The sequence below is a fragment of the Carassius gibelio genome, chromosome B12, assembly GCF_023724105.1.
Source record: "Carassius gibelio isolate Cgi1373 ecotype wild population from Czech Republic chromosome B12, carGib1.2-hapl.c, whole genome shotgun sequence".
In the NCBI taxonomy this organism is placed as follows: Eukaryota; Metazoa; Chordata; class Actinopteri; order Cypriniformes; family Cyprinidae; genus Carassius; species Carassius gibelio.
The window spans coordinates 13,393,993-13,413,868 of NC_068407.1; the positions used below are offsets into that span (position 1 = coordinate 13,393,993).

The 19,876-nt window shown below is 36.6% G+C and overlaps 1 protein-coding gene across 5 annotated transcripts in view; it reads left to right on the forward strand.

The window, feature by feature from the left end:
- The window catches only part of LOC127969530 (sorting nexin-29-like), a 138,069-nt gene that overhangs the window by 16,170 nt on the left and 102,023 nt on the right, over window positions 1–19,876 (forward strand). For all 5 annotated transcript variants that reach the window (XM_052571571.1, XM_052571570.1, XM_052571569.1 and 2 more), the window contains one exon: window positions 7,585–7,670. In XM_052571571.1, coding sequence (XP_052427531.1) covers window positions 7,585–7,670 — 86 coding nt within the window. The remainder of the gene's footprint in view (window positions 1–7,584; window positions 7,671–19,876) is intronic.

Here is a 19,876-nt window from a genome sequence, read left to right on the forward strand (position 1 = left end):
TAGTCTGACATATTCCTACTATCAGCCTAAACTCTAGTTCACATTGCATTGCCAGACACCACCTACTTAGACAGCAGCTATCTGACCTACATGTGAAGCACTATAGTTTTTTAGTTTAGGGGTGAGAAAGTCTGAAATCGGTGATACCACAGTAATAGACCCCAGCTACTTCAAATAACTGCTCAGCTGTAATAGTAAATGTTGCACAACAATAGCAAAGAAATAATCTAAAAATGTGTGTTTACTTTGAGGCCAGATTTTCCATCATATCAAAAGTAGCCTATTTCATTCATGGAAATTTTCTCAGTTATCTCACTAACGTGCTACTTGAAGCAGAACATACATACATTTGATGCCACAAAATTCATCGATTTGAGCTTTGAGGTTGTCAAACAACAGTGTATGAGGACATATGTCACTTTGTTTTGATTTATATGTAACATTTTTGAATTTGTAATGATGAATTGTGATCCCAATGATTGATATTCCAGTTAGAGAAATTTGGAGTGAAAATGGAATCGGTGCATGCAGAGTTTTTGAATAGTGAATCTACGTCAGTTACGGAAGCTTCCGGGCGAGCGGATTCTCTGCAGCTTTGTCTCCTCCGCTTTGTTGTTATGAGTCTTCAGGATTGTAGTGTGTTCTCATTGGTTTGCAGGGCTGTGACTGATTTCATGCGTGAGGTAGTGGATAAATGCACTGTTGCTTTCGGATCTCAACTGCCGAAAATCACATTGTATTTTATGCAGAACCAATTTGACTAAATCACAGGAAGAAAAAAACCCCAAAACGCTATAACTGTATATTTTTATGTTTTCTCAAGCAGAGAAAAATGTAAAAGTCCACTAAAAAAAAATAATAATAATTTTGGTCATATACAGTGTATGTTTGAAGATATACGTTATTGTCAACGAGGTAAATTAAAAAAAATGTTTTAGAATTTTTATAATTACAAGCAGGAAAAGAAAGAAACAATCCTCTGAACATTTTGAACATTAAGATGTTATTTTCCCCTTAGTTTTGCATATGGTGGTGTTGCTAACAGTTAAAGTCCTCCCTGATTTTATTGTTGTAACATTACTAGCTAATATTTTAAAGATGGTTTTGGATGGTCTGTTATTTGAGTAGTGTCACCCAGGTGGGAGTTTTAACTCCTATTCACTGGGAATAATAAGAATAATTTTTTTTTTTTTTTTGCAGATGCAGAAAAATACAGATACATCTCCCCACCCTCTGAAAATTACATATCATAATGTAACTACGTGTAAACGTTATTTGGTGGTTTTTCATTGGAGAACCAGCTATATATTTCTGGCATTTGAATAACAATGGATAAACCTGAAATGATAGGAAGGGTTTGGAGATTAATTTTATTTACAAATAAGGTAGGAAATGCGCATTAAATGTACACACATATATATATATATATATATATATATATATATATATATATATATATATATATATATATATATATATATATATATATATATATATATTATACTGACCACAAACCTTTTAATGGTAGTATACATCATTTGTAGTCCCTGTGTAGTAGTCTTTTATCTTTTATTACTACTTTTTGTATTTTGGGTGTTTTACCTTTAAATAAGGCTTCTAACTCTTTGTTGAAGCATTTTTTTTAAATGCCTATGGATAAAAAATGTCAGAAGAGGTATGTTGCTGAGACTAACCAAAGAATTAAAAAAGACACTTGCAAATGATCAGAAGCCATTAAGCATTTTGTGTATTACTTTGTGTATTCTCTTAAAGTATGAGAGTGGTCAAATTGATTACCACTACTTGAGTAAAACTTGTTTTTCTGACATCCTGTTGCTTCCTGTCTCAGAGTATTGCAAACTCAAAGGTTAAGAGTCCAGTCAGTTTTTCTGTCTCAAACCTAATCTGTCCCAGTCAATAGAGACTAAAAATAAGGTGTGGAAACGGTCGGTGTGGCTGTGCGCTCCGAGGAAGAACCTATGAGCCGTGCTCATGAGCTTAGCTCCATTGATTCAGCCTGACTCAGTGGGCAGTATTTAAGAAGCAGGATCCATAAAGCAAGATGGCAGAATGCTCTCACACTCAGGCTCCTGTCAACACAAAGCCCTTCCACGCCGTCACGTCCAGGTTCAGCCGGACGAGCAGAAACAGACGACGGGATGGTCGTGGCAGTGACTGACTGTCAGAATAATACTTTACTGAACGCCTCGGAGCTGCCAGGTTTTTTGTCTTCCTGAAGTGCTGCTGTGTTATTGGGAGAGACATCTCTCTTTTGTGAGCATTTCATCAGCTCTAATGTAGTGGTTCCTCAGGGGGATAATGTTGGGAGTGAATGAACAAATGAATTTAGCTCAGTAGGAGGACAGCGGCCGAGAGCAGGAGGCATGCTTGTCAGTATGACGCTGTGTCAAAGAGAGGATTATGGGGGAGAAAACCACACTCCGTATCATGCTGGTGACATCTGCACCGTGTCTGGATGGTGCATCCCTCCACTTGCTCTTCATCAGCCTGTTTAGACAAACTGACACAGGGTTGGCCTTGTTTACAAGTCAATTTAATAATCTATCTGACGGGCCGCCAGCCAGCCCTTTTGTATTTACCGTTGCGTTTAGTCCTGGAGAATGTTCTCTTCTGATTGGCATTGGATTGTATTTAACCTCCGTTTTGGCTCAGTAACCGTCACATTTTGTGACACTTAAGATAATAGCAGCTGCTGCATAATGCCGATGCTGTGTTTGACATTTTTTTTACCTGTAGCCTTAGGGAGATGGAAATGGGTTCTGGGAAGGGCATCTAGATTGCTGTCATGCATAGTCATGTCTTGACTGTACATTTGCAGCGCTGAAGGAGCATCTGTGGATTTCTGACAAATATAATTTTACATTCAGCAGTTGGTGAGGCACCACATATCTCCAGAACATGGATTCCCAAACTGCTACTTTAGCGAGGATTTTATTATAAGAGTTATTATTTTGCAATTATTTATTTTTATTTTTGTTGTGTCCCCCCCCCCCCTCGTTTTTATGATTCAATAAAAATATTTTTAACAGGGACACTTTTATTAAGATATTAATGAGTTATTGTTTTATTGATTTAATGTATTTATTGTAGTTTAATCTAAAGAGCATATTGTTCATTGGTAATTTTCCAGATCTACAGTGACTTAATTATTGAAATATAAAATTGAAAACTATCAAACATACTATTAATTTGAGTTATGATAAATGTTCTTGACACAGAGCAGTTTAGCAAATTATAAGACTTTCTTTTTATTAGATTTGAAGGCTAATGTTCATCTGTGATTTTTATCATTCATGCATCAGAAAGTTAAATAACCCAAAATTCATAACTGTTAAATTACAATTATTACATCTATATAATACATTATACAAATGTATGAATTTATGTTATAGTTCTGTGGAACATTCTGCTGTCTTCATGAACAAAACACGTATACAAATGCAAATATAATTTTATATTATATATTGTGAATGATGACTTCTATAACTAGAGTGGTTGTATTGCAAATCCTTTGTGGCCCATGATTTTAATAGTTTTTCTGTGATCTAATTTCCCGAATGGAGTTACATTTAGGGAATTCATAGAGGACGAAGTTTTTAAAAGAAACCTTTCTCTTCTGTGTATATCAGTACATGTATGGGGCACATAGCAGAGTGTTTTTGAATACAAAAAGAAAGTAGTATTTTAGGTAATATTATCTGTGTTAAAGTGTGTTTAAGTTAAATGGTTTAATTCAAACTATTGTTACAGTGAGAAACAAACAGTGACCTGGTGTATTAACTTTTTTTTGTCGTATGGATAAATGATTTATATATGCACATTAATTCTTGACTAATAGACTTAGACTAATGCGACTATTACTTTGGAGAGAATGACATTATGGATGGGTACCTCACCTAAAAGAATGAAGCTTAAATCTTGTTTAAATCAAGGTTTATGTAATAATTCTGTTGCCCAAAACTTTACCAACCTTGTTTAAAAATAAGCAGGTTTATATTTAACCCACCATTTTGATCCTGTATTTATTTTAGATTTAAAATAGATTAACATTAATCCTGTTGCTCCATAACTTTAAACTCAGATTTAAATCTCAATTAGGGATTAACTTTAAATTTACAGGTGAGAAAATTTAAATAAAATAAAGTTACAATATGTGGCTGATTGAACAAAGGCAGAAACTGTGGGTGAGCCAAGTTTATTTCCTTTATCGACAAAAGCCACTTATGTCAGAGACAGAGTTTAGAATAAGGAATATTAACATTCTTACTATTTAATTACAATGGCAAATCCATCATGGCAGAGAAAATTAATCATAGATGGAGATTTTAAGTGCAGGTTAAAATTCTAATCCCGGATTTGGTAATCTGAAAATTAACTGGTGCTCAATTTAAAATAGAACCCAGATCAACTAATCCTTGATTAACTCTAAACTTTGCTTAAATGAATTCTTGTTGGTTCAACCCACCCACAAGTGTCTGTTCAAGGTGGCACTCATTAAGTAGACCACTAAATGACCCATAAGCCCTTGAGAGGGACATCGGCAGTCCCCCTCTTGTGCTGGATGTTAGTCTTTTAATATGAATCTACTAGCATGTGTGCATACTGTGGTGTGCTCTGCAGGGGCAGTGGAAAAGATCAATGTGGCACACCTGCATTGCCGAGTCCTCCCTATAGAGAAGCTGTCACTTATTAACTTTAATTAAATCGCTGCAGAATAGTGCGCAGCTCGCCGGTGCCCTCCTTTGAGAGCCTGCCAGACGTCTCTGGATCTCCTTCATTCTTTCTGTCTATTGAAGGGTATAACATGGGCAGTGATAAGGGAGTTACAAAAGGCATCCTGGAGGAGTAGGATGGGATATTTCTCCACAGTAGCACAACCTGGATTGATTCTGATTGATCTTCCCAAACCACCAGTAAAAAGGCTTGTAAGCAAGCACGCATACGCACGCACACACATCTCGCTCCCCAGAACAGCCTTATTAAACTTTGTGTAAAGCATTTCCTGGAATTGAATTCAGTGGGGGGCTTGCTGTGGGAGTCTCTCAGTGGGCTCCTCATGCATACTGCACATACATCCTGAATGTCAGGATAGTGTCGAATGATGTTAGCATATCCTTTATGCATTATTTTCCTGTAATTCCTAAAAGAATAAAATTGGTTTCTGTTGTGCAGTTAGAGTTCGACCGATAGTGGATTTTGCAGATACTGATTAATAACTCTATAAATGAAGCATACAGACTTTATTAGAGCCACAGAAAGACAGATTTTTTGATGAAAATGTCCGATATACAATTCATCATGTACATTAACAATGATTCAGGCCGAACATTATGTAATTTAATGGAAAACTACTTGAATCACGTTGTCATAATACATTATAACTGGTTTAATAACTTTTTTCTTATAACAAAAATAACTGAATATTTAAATACAATAAAGCGATACAGAAAAATAAAGTTAATAACGTTTTACACAGATTAAAGTACAAAATAACTATAAAGACCAATGGATATAACTTTACAATAAGACCTCATTAGTTAATCTTAGTTAATGCATTAACATTCACAATGAGAAATCGCTACATTTGCAACAGAAAAAGATACAAGTCGTAGTTCATGTTAGCTCATTAACACAGTTGCAACTTTAGATTTTAACATGTTATTAAATATTGGAATACCTAAGATTTATGAATGTTCAGAAGAATTCTTAATTTTTAATGTTAACTAATGAATTAACTAATGTTAACTAATGAAGCCCTAATGTAAAGTGTGAATGAACAATAAAGAATCAAAACACTTTCAAACAATATCTAGGGCAGGGGTGCTCAACCCTGCTTCTGGCAATCGACTGTCCTGCAAAGTTCAGCTCCAATCCTAATCAAACACATCTGAAGCAACTAATTAAAGGTCTTTAAGCTCACTTAAAAATTAAGTGTAGCTGTGTTTGATTAGGGTTGTAGCTAAACTTAGCAGGGCAGTCAATCGCCAGGAGTTAGGGTTGGGCACCCCTGATCTATAGCATGTTGTAGTCCAGATTAAAATGTAAAAAAAAAGTTTGAAAATGAATAGCCTATTAAATCTAAATATTTAAGTATTTGGCCTCTGATAAAGTCCATAGCAAATCCACAAATCTGGATGACTATTTAAATCTATTTAAATAAGTTTTAGAAAGTAGCACAGCTGCTTTATTTATATGGTTTCCAGGGTAACGACTGGATTTTCTGCAGTTTAGCGCCATCTGCTGTTAGAGAGTGAATGTGCTTTCATTCAGAGCATCCCTCATGTGTTCCCCATGTGCTTCTTATGCGTGCTTGTTTACATCATTTTGATCGGTTGAGGGGGAAATATCCTTAAAATGCATCCCAAATTCTGAATAACTTATAATGTATAATTATTTATGGTGTTTAGGAGTGCCCACGATAACAATATCCTGCATATTCATTACCGTGTTATATCACATTATCGAATACCGGCACATGTCTAGTGCAGTTAAAGGGATAGTTCACTAAACATATGAAAATTCTTTCATTAATTACTCACCCTCATGTCGTTTCAAAACCATAATACCTTTCTTCATCTTTGGAACTAAAGTTAAGATATTTTAGATTAAATCTGAGAGCTTCCTGACCCTGATAAACAGCCACGCAACTACTACGTTCAAGGGCCAGAAATTAAGTAAAGGACATCAATAAAATTTCCATGTGGTTCAACTGTCATTTTCTAAAGCTACAAGAATACTTTTTGTGTGCATAAAAAACAATAATAATGACTTTATTCAACAATTTCTTCTCTTCTATGTCAGTTTTTGATGCACATTCATTAGAGTAACCATAACATATGCATGTGGTGCTGCTGACACAGGAGCCGGTGTTTCTCTCGAAAGTCATTTATTTATTGTTTACTTTAATCTGCCATCAGATGTTGTTGTCATAATGTGTTGCTATGGGTTGCATCTTTCTTTGGACTTGTTTGACTGGACAGACTGGCATTCTGCCACAGCGAGCTTTATGCTTTCTAATCTTGTTTTTTTTCCTAGTCTTGATTTTGTTTATGGGGTGCAGTCTTGTTAATGCTTTTATTTTATAATTATTTTCACATAATTTACCTTTATTTTACACTGCTCTGTCCCTTCTCCAGTTAAAGGGTTAGTTCACCCAAACATGAAAATTAGCCCATAAAACACTCTATATAGCACTGGGTGTATTTTCTTCTTTCAGACGAATCCAGTCGGAGTTATATTAAAAACTGTCTTTGATCTTTCAAGCTGTTTAATGGCATCTCAGTGGGTGTTGCAGTGCATCAGTCCAAAAGAAGTTAAATAAAAAGCGCCCCCCTTAATAAAAAAGTGTCCCACACAGCTCCGGGGTCTTTCTGTAGTGAAGCGATGCATTTTTGTAAGAAAAATAACCAGCTTCAAAATGTAATAATCAATTTAATGTAGTTGTAAAATAACTCCACATTAAGTTTCTCTCGTTTTAAATATACAATAGCTCATTTTTGAACTCACCAGCTTCTATGCACATTTTATTTCTTTTATGATAGATTTATTTTTTTACTATTTTAGAGAAAATGAGGTTCTGAAGGTCCAGCTGAAGAAGTATGTTGGAGCTGTCCAAATGCTGAAAAGAGAAGGCAGCCAAGGCAATGAAGGTAAGGCAGTGTTCTTATACTACAGCATATTTAATGAAATGTGGCCACCTTTTCATAAACTTGGTGGTTTTTAAAAGCTTTTTGAAACTTGTAACCAGATAAAACCGCCTGTTTAAAGTCAGATACATAAACATGAATGATTTTGTAGAGGAAAAAGGACTGTTCATTTTTTTCAGCGTCACAGTTAATCTGTGCAGTGATGCGTTGGATCTGTAGACAATCAAATCCCCTGGAGGGTTTAGAAGGAGACCAAAATTTTTCTAATTAAAAAATAAAAATGGAAATATTACATTGCATTTGTTCCTTTGCTTCTGCAGACTATTAGCATGTGTGTGATGAATTACATTACATTCTTCAGTGGGATGCTGTCATATGTTTGATAATTTCAGTTTTTTCTGCAATTTGGTGGGAATTTCAATTATCTCTGTATCATTTCATCAACAACTTGCATCAGATGAACACTGTAAGATTTTTCCATGTAAAAAGTTTAATGTGGAAGCACGGCTCCCATATGCAAAGTAAAACTGTGCCTTACAGGAGCTGAAATGCGGAGCATTTATCAAAATTCCTGTGTGGGTTATTTGCGTCTCAGTCCTTTCGATAAATCCAGATAACTGGCTGATGCACACCCAGTAACAGTTGGTTGCGAACCTTTATGATTGTGCTCTGTATCTCTTTAATGGATTTGACAAACATGCTCATCTTCACAGATCAGCAGTCGTAGCTCTCCCAGCTCATCATTGCGTTGCAGGATTACAGTATCAGTCAGATCTGTTTGTGGAAGTGTGGTCCCACAGGAGAGTAAGCCTCAGAGAAACCCCAAATGGATGCTTAATAGAGAGTTTTATACGGCCGGATTATGCTGCATGTGCCGGGTCTATTATGGCTCCTTGTTGGATGCACCGAGCAGCACTATTGTTGCAAATATCTGGCTTTCTCTTTCTCCATTGCTGCAAGAAATAAAACTAGAAAAATAGAGGCGACCACATGCGGGATGAAGTCTAGCAGGTTAGACTAGTGCGTGTGCTTGCACATTTATAGTGCGTTCTTTTTCACTGCATGAATCATCTATTAAAACGCATTTAGAATTATCACATACTTCAAGATATGGGGCAGAAAATGTATATATTTATATAATTTCATATAGTTAATATAACACAAAGAGTGACCTTTTTTCTCCAAAAGTCAGCGTGATTACAAATGTGATATTGATTTTATGCAACAGTTCAGTTAACAAGGAGTTAATATTAGGAGTTAACTTACGTTTTGCACACCGTATTTCCTGTTTTTGCTCTATTTCTTCAACAAAAAATCATTCCAAACACTGCCACAGCACTGTTTTGCATTTTTGAACAACAAAACAGTGTTTCGTTTTTGAATGATTCGCCATGATTACATGAACTGAATCATGTAAATGATTCAGTTCAAACGCAGTGACTCCCTTAACAGTCACTTTCTGCCACCTACTGAGAGTTTTAATTTCACATTTAAGGTACCTTTTCATTTTTTTTATAATTTCAAAGTCAGTTTTCAATGTTTTATGTTTAATATATCAAAACATTATTTATGTATTAAAGGTTAAAGTATTCCATGTCCATCAGAGCTGTGTGTAAATGCATGTAAATGACACTTCTAATGCTGCTTCTGTGTTTCCTCTGCATTGCAAAGATCAGTTCTGTTGATACTGATTTCATTTGCTTGGTAAAAGCCCAAATTCAAGAATTTGACTCAAAAGATGGTGCACACTTTTAGAAAAAATGACTTTAGGGTAAAAATGGCCATAAAACTAGTTGGAAATGATTAATTTCTATTATTGCTGTGTACTTACCACACAGAAGATGAAGAATATAAAAAAAAAAAAAAAAATGAAGGAGGCAGCTGCACAATTAGAGATAAGATATCAGCACAATAACACATTCTATAGCAAAATATTATCTAATTACCTTTATTGATTAAAATCCCAGAAAATGATAGGGATATTGCATTTATATTATTTAACTGAAATAACATTTTATCGATAATAATGGTTAAAATTAATGTAATAAATACTAATTTTGATTCATCAATTTCCTTAAAAATGTTTTAAAGACATTTAGTTTGGTGAAAACTTGTATCTGAACTGTAAATTATGTTTTTTACAGTAATATTTACAGTTTAATATGGTGCTTATACATTGCCCAACCCCGCTCATATGGTGTTAATTTTATTTGTGCAGTTCTTAAAAAGGTCTTAAATTTGAGCTTTAAAAAATCTGTATTTACATGTATGTATTTATATATACACAATAAATATACAAGGTGACGGTATACACGAATATATTAATTAAAAAAAAAAGTTTTAAGTAATTTTTGTTGTTGTTGTTGTAATTCTTATCATTGAGCTGTCATAGCTTTGCACAGTATTAGCGTCAAACTCTTCTGTTTAAGTCTTCTGCATGCAACATTTGTATGGTGCGCTGCCTATGTAGAGCATGCACATATGAGGTTCTGCGACTGTTAGGTGCTGCCTGTATAGACTGAAGACAGCTAGGCAGCTCACTAGATTGTAGAACAGGGCTTAAATGATTCCTCCCTCCATGCCTTCTGGGCTAATGATGTGTCCGGACTGTACTCTGACTTTGATGTTGAACAGCAACCGAAAAGGATGGTAGAGACGCATCAAATTGATATACAACCGCTCAATACAAGACTTTTTCATGTTCTGTCAGACTGTGCGCACATGATATGAGCTCTTTTGAAAGTTTTGCTTTAATGATAGTGTGCTCCCAATGTGATCTTACATGAACCCACGCTACTAAGATCATGATGTGTTAAAAAAGAATTTCTTGCATCCCCCCCAAAGTTGAACTGCTATCACAGTATTGCTAGTGTTGGATTAGAGCATGCAATTAGATAAACGCATCGCTCCTCCAAAATGTGAAATTGAAGAATCTTTTTCATTCCCATATCATATATACTTTTTATCAGGCTGGAAGTGAACGGGAAATCATGCAAATGAGGAGAGGTTAAGTGTCTTGTTACTTGCAGAGGCTGCAAAGAGAGCAGAAACAGCTGGGGTTTTCGTTTTTCGTTTCTGTTCTTCTCTCCAGAAATGTGGGTCAAAGGGAGAGTCATCAGTTCTGGGATAACCCAAGAGAGAACCCTACATTTGTCTCAGACGATGGATGGTAGTTCTGCAGCTCGTTATAATATAAATGTATCTGTGTAGTTTGAAAAAAGAAGTTACAGGAATGGGTCGCAGTGGTTGAATACTTGTCCAACAACCAAACGGTCAATTAGTGTAGTCAGCAATTTTATATAGAATCTTTTCCTTTTTCTAATTAGCATTCTAACACACTGCCGACAGTTGGCACCATTTCAGAGAAGTTTCATACTTTTCTAGCTTTTTTTAACTTTTAACACAATAACTCATCTCTTATTAAGGACTTTTGCTATTGGTAAGTGTGGCTTGGAATTTAGTAGCAACTTTTCTTTTTTTTTTTTTTAAAGCAGGGGTTTGCAAACTTTTTAACATGACATGCCATTTTTTTTAAACGCTGTATTTATGAACTACATAAACATTTTTAAATAATAAGATAAAAAACAATATTTGATGTTCATTCAAATAGTTTCTGAAGCAGTTTTTCATAAACAGTTTTTTCAACTTTTCCAAGGTTCTTTAATAACAGATCTACAACGTGACTGTACTAAACACGTGTGTGTGTGTGTGTGTGTGTGTGTGTGTGTGTGTGTGACGGCCAATTGTGCATTAAATCTGGTCAGTTTAATCCCTGTTCTATATTAACACTTTCCCCGCCAGCACTTTTGAAAAAAGTTGCCAGCCACATTTTTTGTTGCATCAATATCTTTTTGTTATCTTTGTTTGTCAATATATTTTGTTTTTATCAAATACTACTGGATCTGCATCATATTCAGTAATATTATCATCAAATCAAAGATGCAGTAGATGGCTTCCATCAGCTCTCCCAAAGCTTGCACAGTCCTTTACGACTTCATGGATTGACATTTCACTCTGTAACATTAGGCAGTTTTAATTCGTATACGGTTAGAGTTGATGATCTTATTATTTTTTATATGCATACATATGAGATTGTTTGTTTCTGGGTCCTCTTGGTCTGTGTTTTTGATCGGCACTTTCAAGACTCATTCAGGAGGTGTAATAGCCCCCCTAGCATTTAACATTGAGAAAACGGAAATCCAGAAAATTCTGCACCGTTTTATTTGACGCACACACACACAAACACACACACACACACACACACACATAGATACACACACACATCCCACTTGCACACAGAGACAGCACTGTTCAAACAGAAACATTCAGGAGCTCATTAACTTGTCAGCGTTGCCTTGCAACTTTTATTAATCGATACTGAATCGCTACATTATATTTCTCAGCAATGGGGGGGTAAAATCACTTTTTATGTAACTAAACTCAGCTTCAATATTTGTACAGAGAGACAGACAAAAGCAATTCACACAAGCAACTTCAATCTCTCTCTCTCTCTCTCACACACACACACAGTGTGAGATTTTGGCACTCAAATTGCGATGGATTCATTGCTCCATCAGCCCTCCTTGACTTATAATGCATTCATTACAGAGCCTCTGACAGGCTAAATGAATCTTAGTTCAGGAAATGGATCAGGGTGCTATTTAAAAATGAATAAACGTGCCGGGCTTTCGCCTCTCTCCAATGACAGCCACAGTTAATGAGTCAATGAAGGCCATTCTTCACTAGTGCAGCCAGAAAAGCGTTAATAATTTCATGTTTTGAATTCATTACACGGCGGATTGTATTTACTCATCCCTGTTGGGCTCTGGAAGTAAAGCCGTTTTGTTGTTCGCGCCTCTGCTTCGGTGGAGAGGTGTAGATGAGTGTGCAGCCGTGTGTGGGGAATGTATGTTATTGTGTTTACTTTGACTAATGCGGATCCCCGTCGTGTTTGAGAGAGCTTGGTCTTTATTAATCAGAGGGGTGTGTTCTCAGCAGAGCGGAGAAGATCGGACGCGTAGGTGGGGCCAGGTGGTCTTCAGCAAGGGGGATGACGTACCTGATCACCTGTTAATGAACGGTGTTAATGAACATTTTAATCATCGCCCGCAGGTTAAACAGGGACCTCATAACTCGTGTCAGTTTTTGCACGGCCGACGTGCCTGAAGATAGAGAGGCCGGGCAGGTGTACACCTGATTTCTCGGTGGGAGCACCTGGACACAGCAATGGCTTCTATTGCCTGTGGTTATTTTTCATTTACTGTCAAGCCATCCTCCGACGTCTCCACAGATGCTCCCCTCCGGCAACAGAGCGGATGCTCTGGTTTTTGGCTATGGCGGACCTTGAGATCTCCACTGACAGTCAGGGTGTGATGCCGGCACTAATTTGTGATTCAGGTCCTGCCGTGCCACCCGAGAGAGAGAGAAACAGACAGTCGAGTAAAAAGGGCAGAAGGTGGACTACATTTGCCCATCATTACTCAACCCGTTATCTCAGTGAGGTTCAATCTCAAATAAAAAGCACAAGGCGAGACAGGTAAATAAAGACATCAGAATGAAAACGTTTATTTTTTTAGATCAGTAGTGCAGCAGGATTTTTTTCCTCACTAAAACTTTCTTGTGCATGATGCCAGCTCTGATAACTGTGAATTGATACAAATCTATTTCTTGGGCGTAAAACTTTGAACAAGTGATCATCACAAAACCTTCACTGGTAAAAAGAATGTGTTGGATTTACTTAACGGAGTCATCGGATCCTACATGCACTTTTGCAAGTTATTTAAACTGAAATGAGTGTTGGCAGTCTGTGTACACAACTACCCTAAAATGATAAAAATCCACCCAGTGATTTTTTTTTTTTATGTAATAAAATATTTACCCCTTTCTCAAATCGAGCCGATCTCCCCTCCAACGATAGTTTGACTGAACTGGTGTCTTATCTTAGACCCGCCCTGAGTGAGTTGTCATCAGTATGCCATTGTTTGACCGCCGGAGCAGATGTAGACAAGAATATCTCCTAAGCAATTGAGGTGTTCTGTTGTTGAATGAAATAATTAACTTAGCAGTCGTCATTTACTCCCAAAATCTGAGCAGTTGAAGACGCAGTGGATTACTTTTGTTTTTTAAAGGAATGTACCTCAGTCTACATAAATGCGTCTACGTTTGCACTGATCATTCATGGTCCAGCAAAAAAAGTGAGCTTAAGTTTTTTTTTTTTAAATGAACCTTTGCAAATCTCTTTTCCTAATAATGTGCTAATTACCAAGTTTCACAATGAATTTGGCTAAAGTAAACAGTCCCTCAGAGAGCAGCTCGGAAGAAAGGGGCGGGGTCAGCAGAGCTCATTAACATTTAAAAGAAAAAACAACAAAACGGCTTGCTCTGAAAATAGCTGTTTTTGACAGGGTAAATAAACGTGTTTTTTACATTACCATGGAGAGATTTTAACCAAACTAGGTTACAGACTTATCATTAAGACCCTAAAGAATCTAGTAATTTGTCAGTTATTCACCATAACAGTAAAGCAATGATCAGCTTATTGGTATCCAATTGAGTTTGAATGTCGGTGCATTTATTTCAAGACATAAATATCTATTTATTCAGATATTTGAAGACATAATCATTATATATTGTAATTGTGCAAGAAAATAATAGCAATTTACTTCACACACACAAAGTAAATTGTAGTCAGGTGAAATGCACTGAATATTTGTAACATACTGTTTTAAATATTTGTTTCTTCTTTGCATTATTTGTGTGGCTTGGAGTCTTGCCCGCAGCATGTTCTCATCCCATCTCTCTGCGAACAAGATCTAAACGTCTAGTACGAACCATCTAGTAAGAACAAGGTTGCTGTGTTGATGATTTGGCTGTTTTCTCCCTGTAGCATCACTGACTTTGTTTTCATCTTGCACAATGACAGCTATACAGTGAGGGTGAAGTAGAGGGCAACAGATTGTAGGCAGCATAAGGAACCAATGCAACAGTTGCGTTCTGGTGAGTAGCAGCTGCTTATCTGACATTATTCAGCTGAAGCCGGACTTCAGAGGCCTATACCATGCTGAGGCCCTCCAGGAATGCTCTGCGCTCGAACAGACCTGTGCTCATCAGAGAAGCAGCTTGGCGCTACTGCTCTTATCAAAAGCGGGGCCGGCCATTCTGCCTGTCCCCAGGGCCAAAAAGTGTGAGGAGATAAAGAGTAAACGCAGGTGCTGCTTGTACCTGGCCCATGTTAATGTGCCTCTCAGCGTGGTGACTTAAGCTCTTCATCATGCATGATGGTTATCATGGTTAATTGAAGCGTTTCTTGTTAACCTAGCAGCCAGACTGAGGAGGTGACAGCTGCTGGCAAGTTTTTTGCACTTGATAAGCTTTTGGGAGCTAGAATTTTTGTTTTTGTTGTCTTTTTATGGGTAACTAATTGTAAACTAATAAGCATGACCATTGTGTTACATTATAGTTGCGTCAAACTGCAGACAAAAAAAAATGGTTTGTGGGTGTGAATTGCTTTACACAATCTATTTTATTAACACTTTTTTTAGTAAAGTGGGATATATGACAAATGCAGGGTGATATCCATCAGGAAAAGCTAAAACAGTAGTATTTTTTTTTTTTGTAGTAAGAACAAATTATTACATGCTGAATAAAGATTGTGAGGAATTGGGAAAGTACATTGGGACATTTGATCAGTTCCACTATTAGCTCATTATTAATTGGTAACACTTTTGAATATGGTTCAACATATTTCAGCGTAAAAATAAATAAAAATGTTACAAGCCAAAATGGCAAAATATTTAGTAATCTTTTAAAGGTCTTAACCATTTTAATCACAAAACACTTTTGTTCCACGCAATGTTAATGGCTTCAAACAAAATTTCTCCCAGATTGTTTGGGTTTAATGCAAGACCAAATATTCACTATAGGGTTCAAATAGACTCTGACCAGGCCAAAACATGAAGACTTGTTCCTAAGCCACTTCTTGATTGTTTTTGCAGTTTGGGCAGGAACATTGTCTTTTTGATAAATGACACCTCATCATTCCTCTTTAGAAAACAAATTTTCAGCTGTGGGAAGCAAGCCATTCTGCAATATTCTCCTGTACTCCAAAGCATTAACTGACTGTTCACAGTGAAGTAGCTCACCAACACCAGCAGGTAAAAAGGCTCCCCACACACTGATGCTTATTCATCCAAACTTCATTGTGGTAGAGGTGCATTTATTATATTTCTCATCAGATCTTCAGAGACACCGATTTGGAAAATTACCATGCAACTCATTTTATCGTGATTCATCACAAAATCAGACTTTGCATATTCTGACTTAATTCTGTCTTTGATGTTTTTCTGAGATAGCAATGGCTTTTTAAGTAGTGCATTTGCTTAAATATTGCTGATTTCCTGACCAATAATTTGTGGTTATGACAGTTTCAAACTTTAGTGTTCAGACATTTTGGGCTTTGTCCATTTTCTGCCCAGGAGATTGTTTATACAGTTGTGCTCATAAGTTTGCAGAATGTGCAAAATGTTAATAATTTAAACAAAATAAGAGGGATCATGAAAATAGCATGTTATTTTTTTATTTAGTACTTTCCCGAATAAACCATTTCATATAACAGATGTTTACATGTATAATAGCTCAAATATGCAGAAGATGCTGGAAAACCATAGAATGTGCAGGAGCTGGAGGATTTTTCTGAAGAACAGCAGGCTGTTGAAGTGCTCATGAACAACTATCAGAAAATATAAAGAAGTTGTGGATAAACCAGGAAATGACGCACTGTATTAAGATTCAAGGGTATGTCAACTTTTCAATAAGGGTAATTTTTATGAATTCAGTTATTATATTTTCTTGTGGAGTATATGTAAACGTCTGTTATGTGAAATGGCTTATTCAGAAATTAACATGCAATTTTTATGATCCTTATTTTTTCAGTTATTAACATTTTGCACATTCCACAAAACTGTAATCATATACTACTGTACCTTTTTTATTTATTTACTTTGTTCATAATAATTTTATACAATTTGAAATGTTAAAATGCATTAAGTATTTAATGTATTAAAGGGGGGGTGAAATGCTATTTCATGCATACTGAGTTTTTTACACTGTTAAAGAGTTGGATTCCCATTCTAAACATGGACAAAGTTTCAATTTCTGTTCCAAAAATACTCCTTCCGGTTTGTCACAAGTTTCGGAAAGTTTTTTTCGAGTATGGCTCTGTGTGACGTTAGATGGAGCGGAATTTCCTTATATGGGTCCTGACGCACTTCTGCCGGAAGAGCGCGCGCTCCTGTATAGCAGAGCACTGAGAGCACAACAGACTTCACTGATCAGAGCGAGAGCGTCGTGAAATGTCACAAAAGGAGTGTGTTTTTGGTTGCCAGGGCAAGACAACCCTGCACAGATTACCAAAGAAAAAACAGCATTAAGGGACCAGTGGATGGAGTTTATTTTTACAGAGCATTAACGGAGTTGTGCAAGTGTTTGTGTTTGTTCCCTGCATTTCTAAAACACTTGTTTTACAAACAAAGCCCAGTTTGACGACGGATTTGCGTATCGTTTATTTCTTAAGGATGATGCAGTCCCAACGAAAAAGGGTCACGATTGTGTGCTGGAACTGCGGGCGGTGAGTAAAACTGCTTCAAATATCTCTGCCTCCTTGTTAGTGCGTCCGCCTCCCATCGGAGACCCGGGTTCGAGCCCCGCTCGGAGCGAGTCCTTGCTGCTGCTGCTCTCGTTCAGTTTCAGCCTTCACAGCTGTCACAGCTTCCAACGCAACTGGCGCTCGTGATTCTTTAGCTCCGCCCACACGTCACGCCTCCAGGCGCTCGTGTTTTTCCGGGAAAAATCGGTACAGACTATCTTTCTCTTATGAATATAATAAGACTAAATACTTTTTGGATTTATGAAGGATGCAGTACTACTCTATAGGTACTCAAGATTAACATGATATTGAGTGAAAACGAGCATTTCACCCCCCCTTTAAGATTAACACAGATGCATAAAAAAATTTGGTAGTTTATGATACCTGTTGCCTTAGCTAATAATTTGGTTGTGAACTAGGTTGTAAAGTGTTACTAATTAATTACAGCAGTTATTCAGTACGGTGTTTAGTGTAATAATTTGTGTGCTTTGCTGTCTACTAATAAGTACTATAAGTATTATAATACTAATAACAGTGTTTTTGTGAGAAATAATGAGAACATTTTGTCTATGGTTTGATTATGACAACTTTAATAAGGCTTAGGTTAACCTTTCAAGACTAATTGGCTCTGTGTGCTGCTTGGTATTTCTAATATAATAATTTGCAATGTTTCAGTAAAAACTGAATGATTTAATGATTTTTCTCGTTATCCGATGCTATTAGGCCAGAAATGCAAACTGCAAAAAGCTCTTCTCCAAGAAACTGGAACAAAGCATTTCTTTCACTTGTCTCAAAGCAACCTGATGCTCCCTTGAAAAGCGTCCCCTTGTTTTGGGGTTACATAATTCTACATTTTCAAAGATCTCCAGTTGCCCTTGTCTGTAACGTGTAGCAGTACTCTTGTCCTCATATTTTAGGCTGCACAATGGTGTCTGTGCATTAATTATGCAAACAGACATTTTGACATGGTTTTTCATGCACATTTTGATGCAGCTGACTCCATGATCTGTGAGCGTTTTAGGATTTTAGTGCATCCTTTCTGCTGACACACTGAAATCTTTTATGCAGAGTACAATAGATGCTAGAAGGTAAAATGTTTTCCTCCCTTCTTTCTTGCAGCAAACTGTTTGAGCTGATTTACATTGTTCCTCGCATCTCTGAGTTCATCAATGTGACATCTGATATAAATTTAGCCAAAACCAGGAACTATTGGACCATCTGTTTGCTCCAGCTGAGCTCGCCTCATAAACGTCTCAAACAGCAGCTGCCGTCACTATTACAGAGAAAAGAAATTGTTCCAGCATCATTAGACCTACAGGCTTTTCAAATATGACTGTATTATTTCTGATTCATGCTCTTTTCCTTGTGCTAATTTTTGGACTATAATGGATTTTCAAGGGAAAATATTCATGGGCTGCCAAATCAGATGATCATGTAGGACAGCTTGTGTATTGAAATGCTTGAGGTCAGTTGGGTTCGGACTCATCAGCGTTTAAGATGACTAATCACACCCGGCTCAGGTTTATCAGAAATACGTGCCATACGACTGTGAGGGAACAGTGATCTAAAGTTCGCATCACAATACTCAATCTTATAACACTTTGCCACTGGTGACTTAATATCTAATGGCAGTTTAATCTGAACGGTAATTAGATGGCTGGCTGATTAAATCGGATATGCACGTTGAAGCTTATTTGTGTATTTGCATAGATGTCAGGGGAGAAGGTTGCCTCAATTTCCTGCAAGAGAATGTCCTTCCTCAGCCTTGAATGTTCCACAATACAGAAGATAATTGAGCAGGTTCTTCCTTTTAGTTTAATATCTGTGAACAATCTGAGACAGTTCTGTTGGACTTGATTTTCTGTGGACTTTTTTTTTTTGGCAAGGGCTTTATTATCATATAAACTTTGGACTCTCGACTAGATCTAAATATTTATTTATTTTGAAGCATTGTTGACCATTTAATAAAAATACAGCATAGAGCATACTATTTGGAGTAAATAATGACATTTTTGTCGTTTTTTGGGGGAATTATCCCTTGAATTGTTTTGTGCATGACATGTGGAGTCATTACGTCACAGACCTAATTTCTACAACCATACATTTCCTCTAGATTATATTTTTGGATTTGACTGTTCAGTGGTGAGAGCCTCTGGGTATTTAGATTCATGACATAAAGATGCTCTGAGAAATGAGCAGCTATGAGTTTACTGCTCATTCTAGTGTGGATGGACTGTAGTCTGCTCACAGGGAGAAAGTGATTCTCAGTGAAATTGCACAGAATAACATGTTTTTCAGAAGTTGCTTTGTGGTAACCTTGCGGTCCTTTATTCGTAATGAGTTAAGGATGGAAAATGGCTCTGCCATCTGCTGCCAGGAAACGTTCTTAATGGAAATTGATAGGTGTTCTCTGACTCATTTTGTATTATTTTTCAACAATAGGAAAATAATTCACTGACAGATTGAATTTTTGTTTGAAATGTTTTGTTTTTATTAGTTACATGAATATTTTAACTAAGGCTGGGGGAAATAATGGCTACATGACACCTTTGATTGAACATGTTTG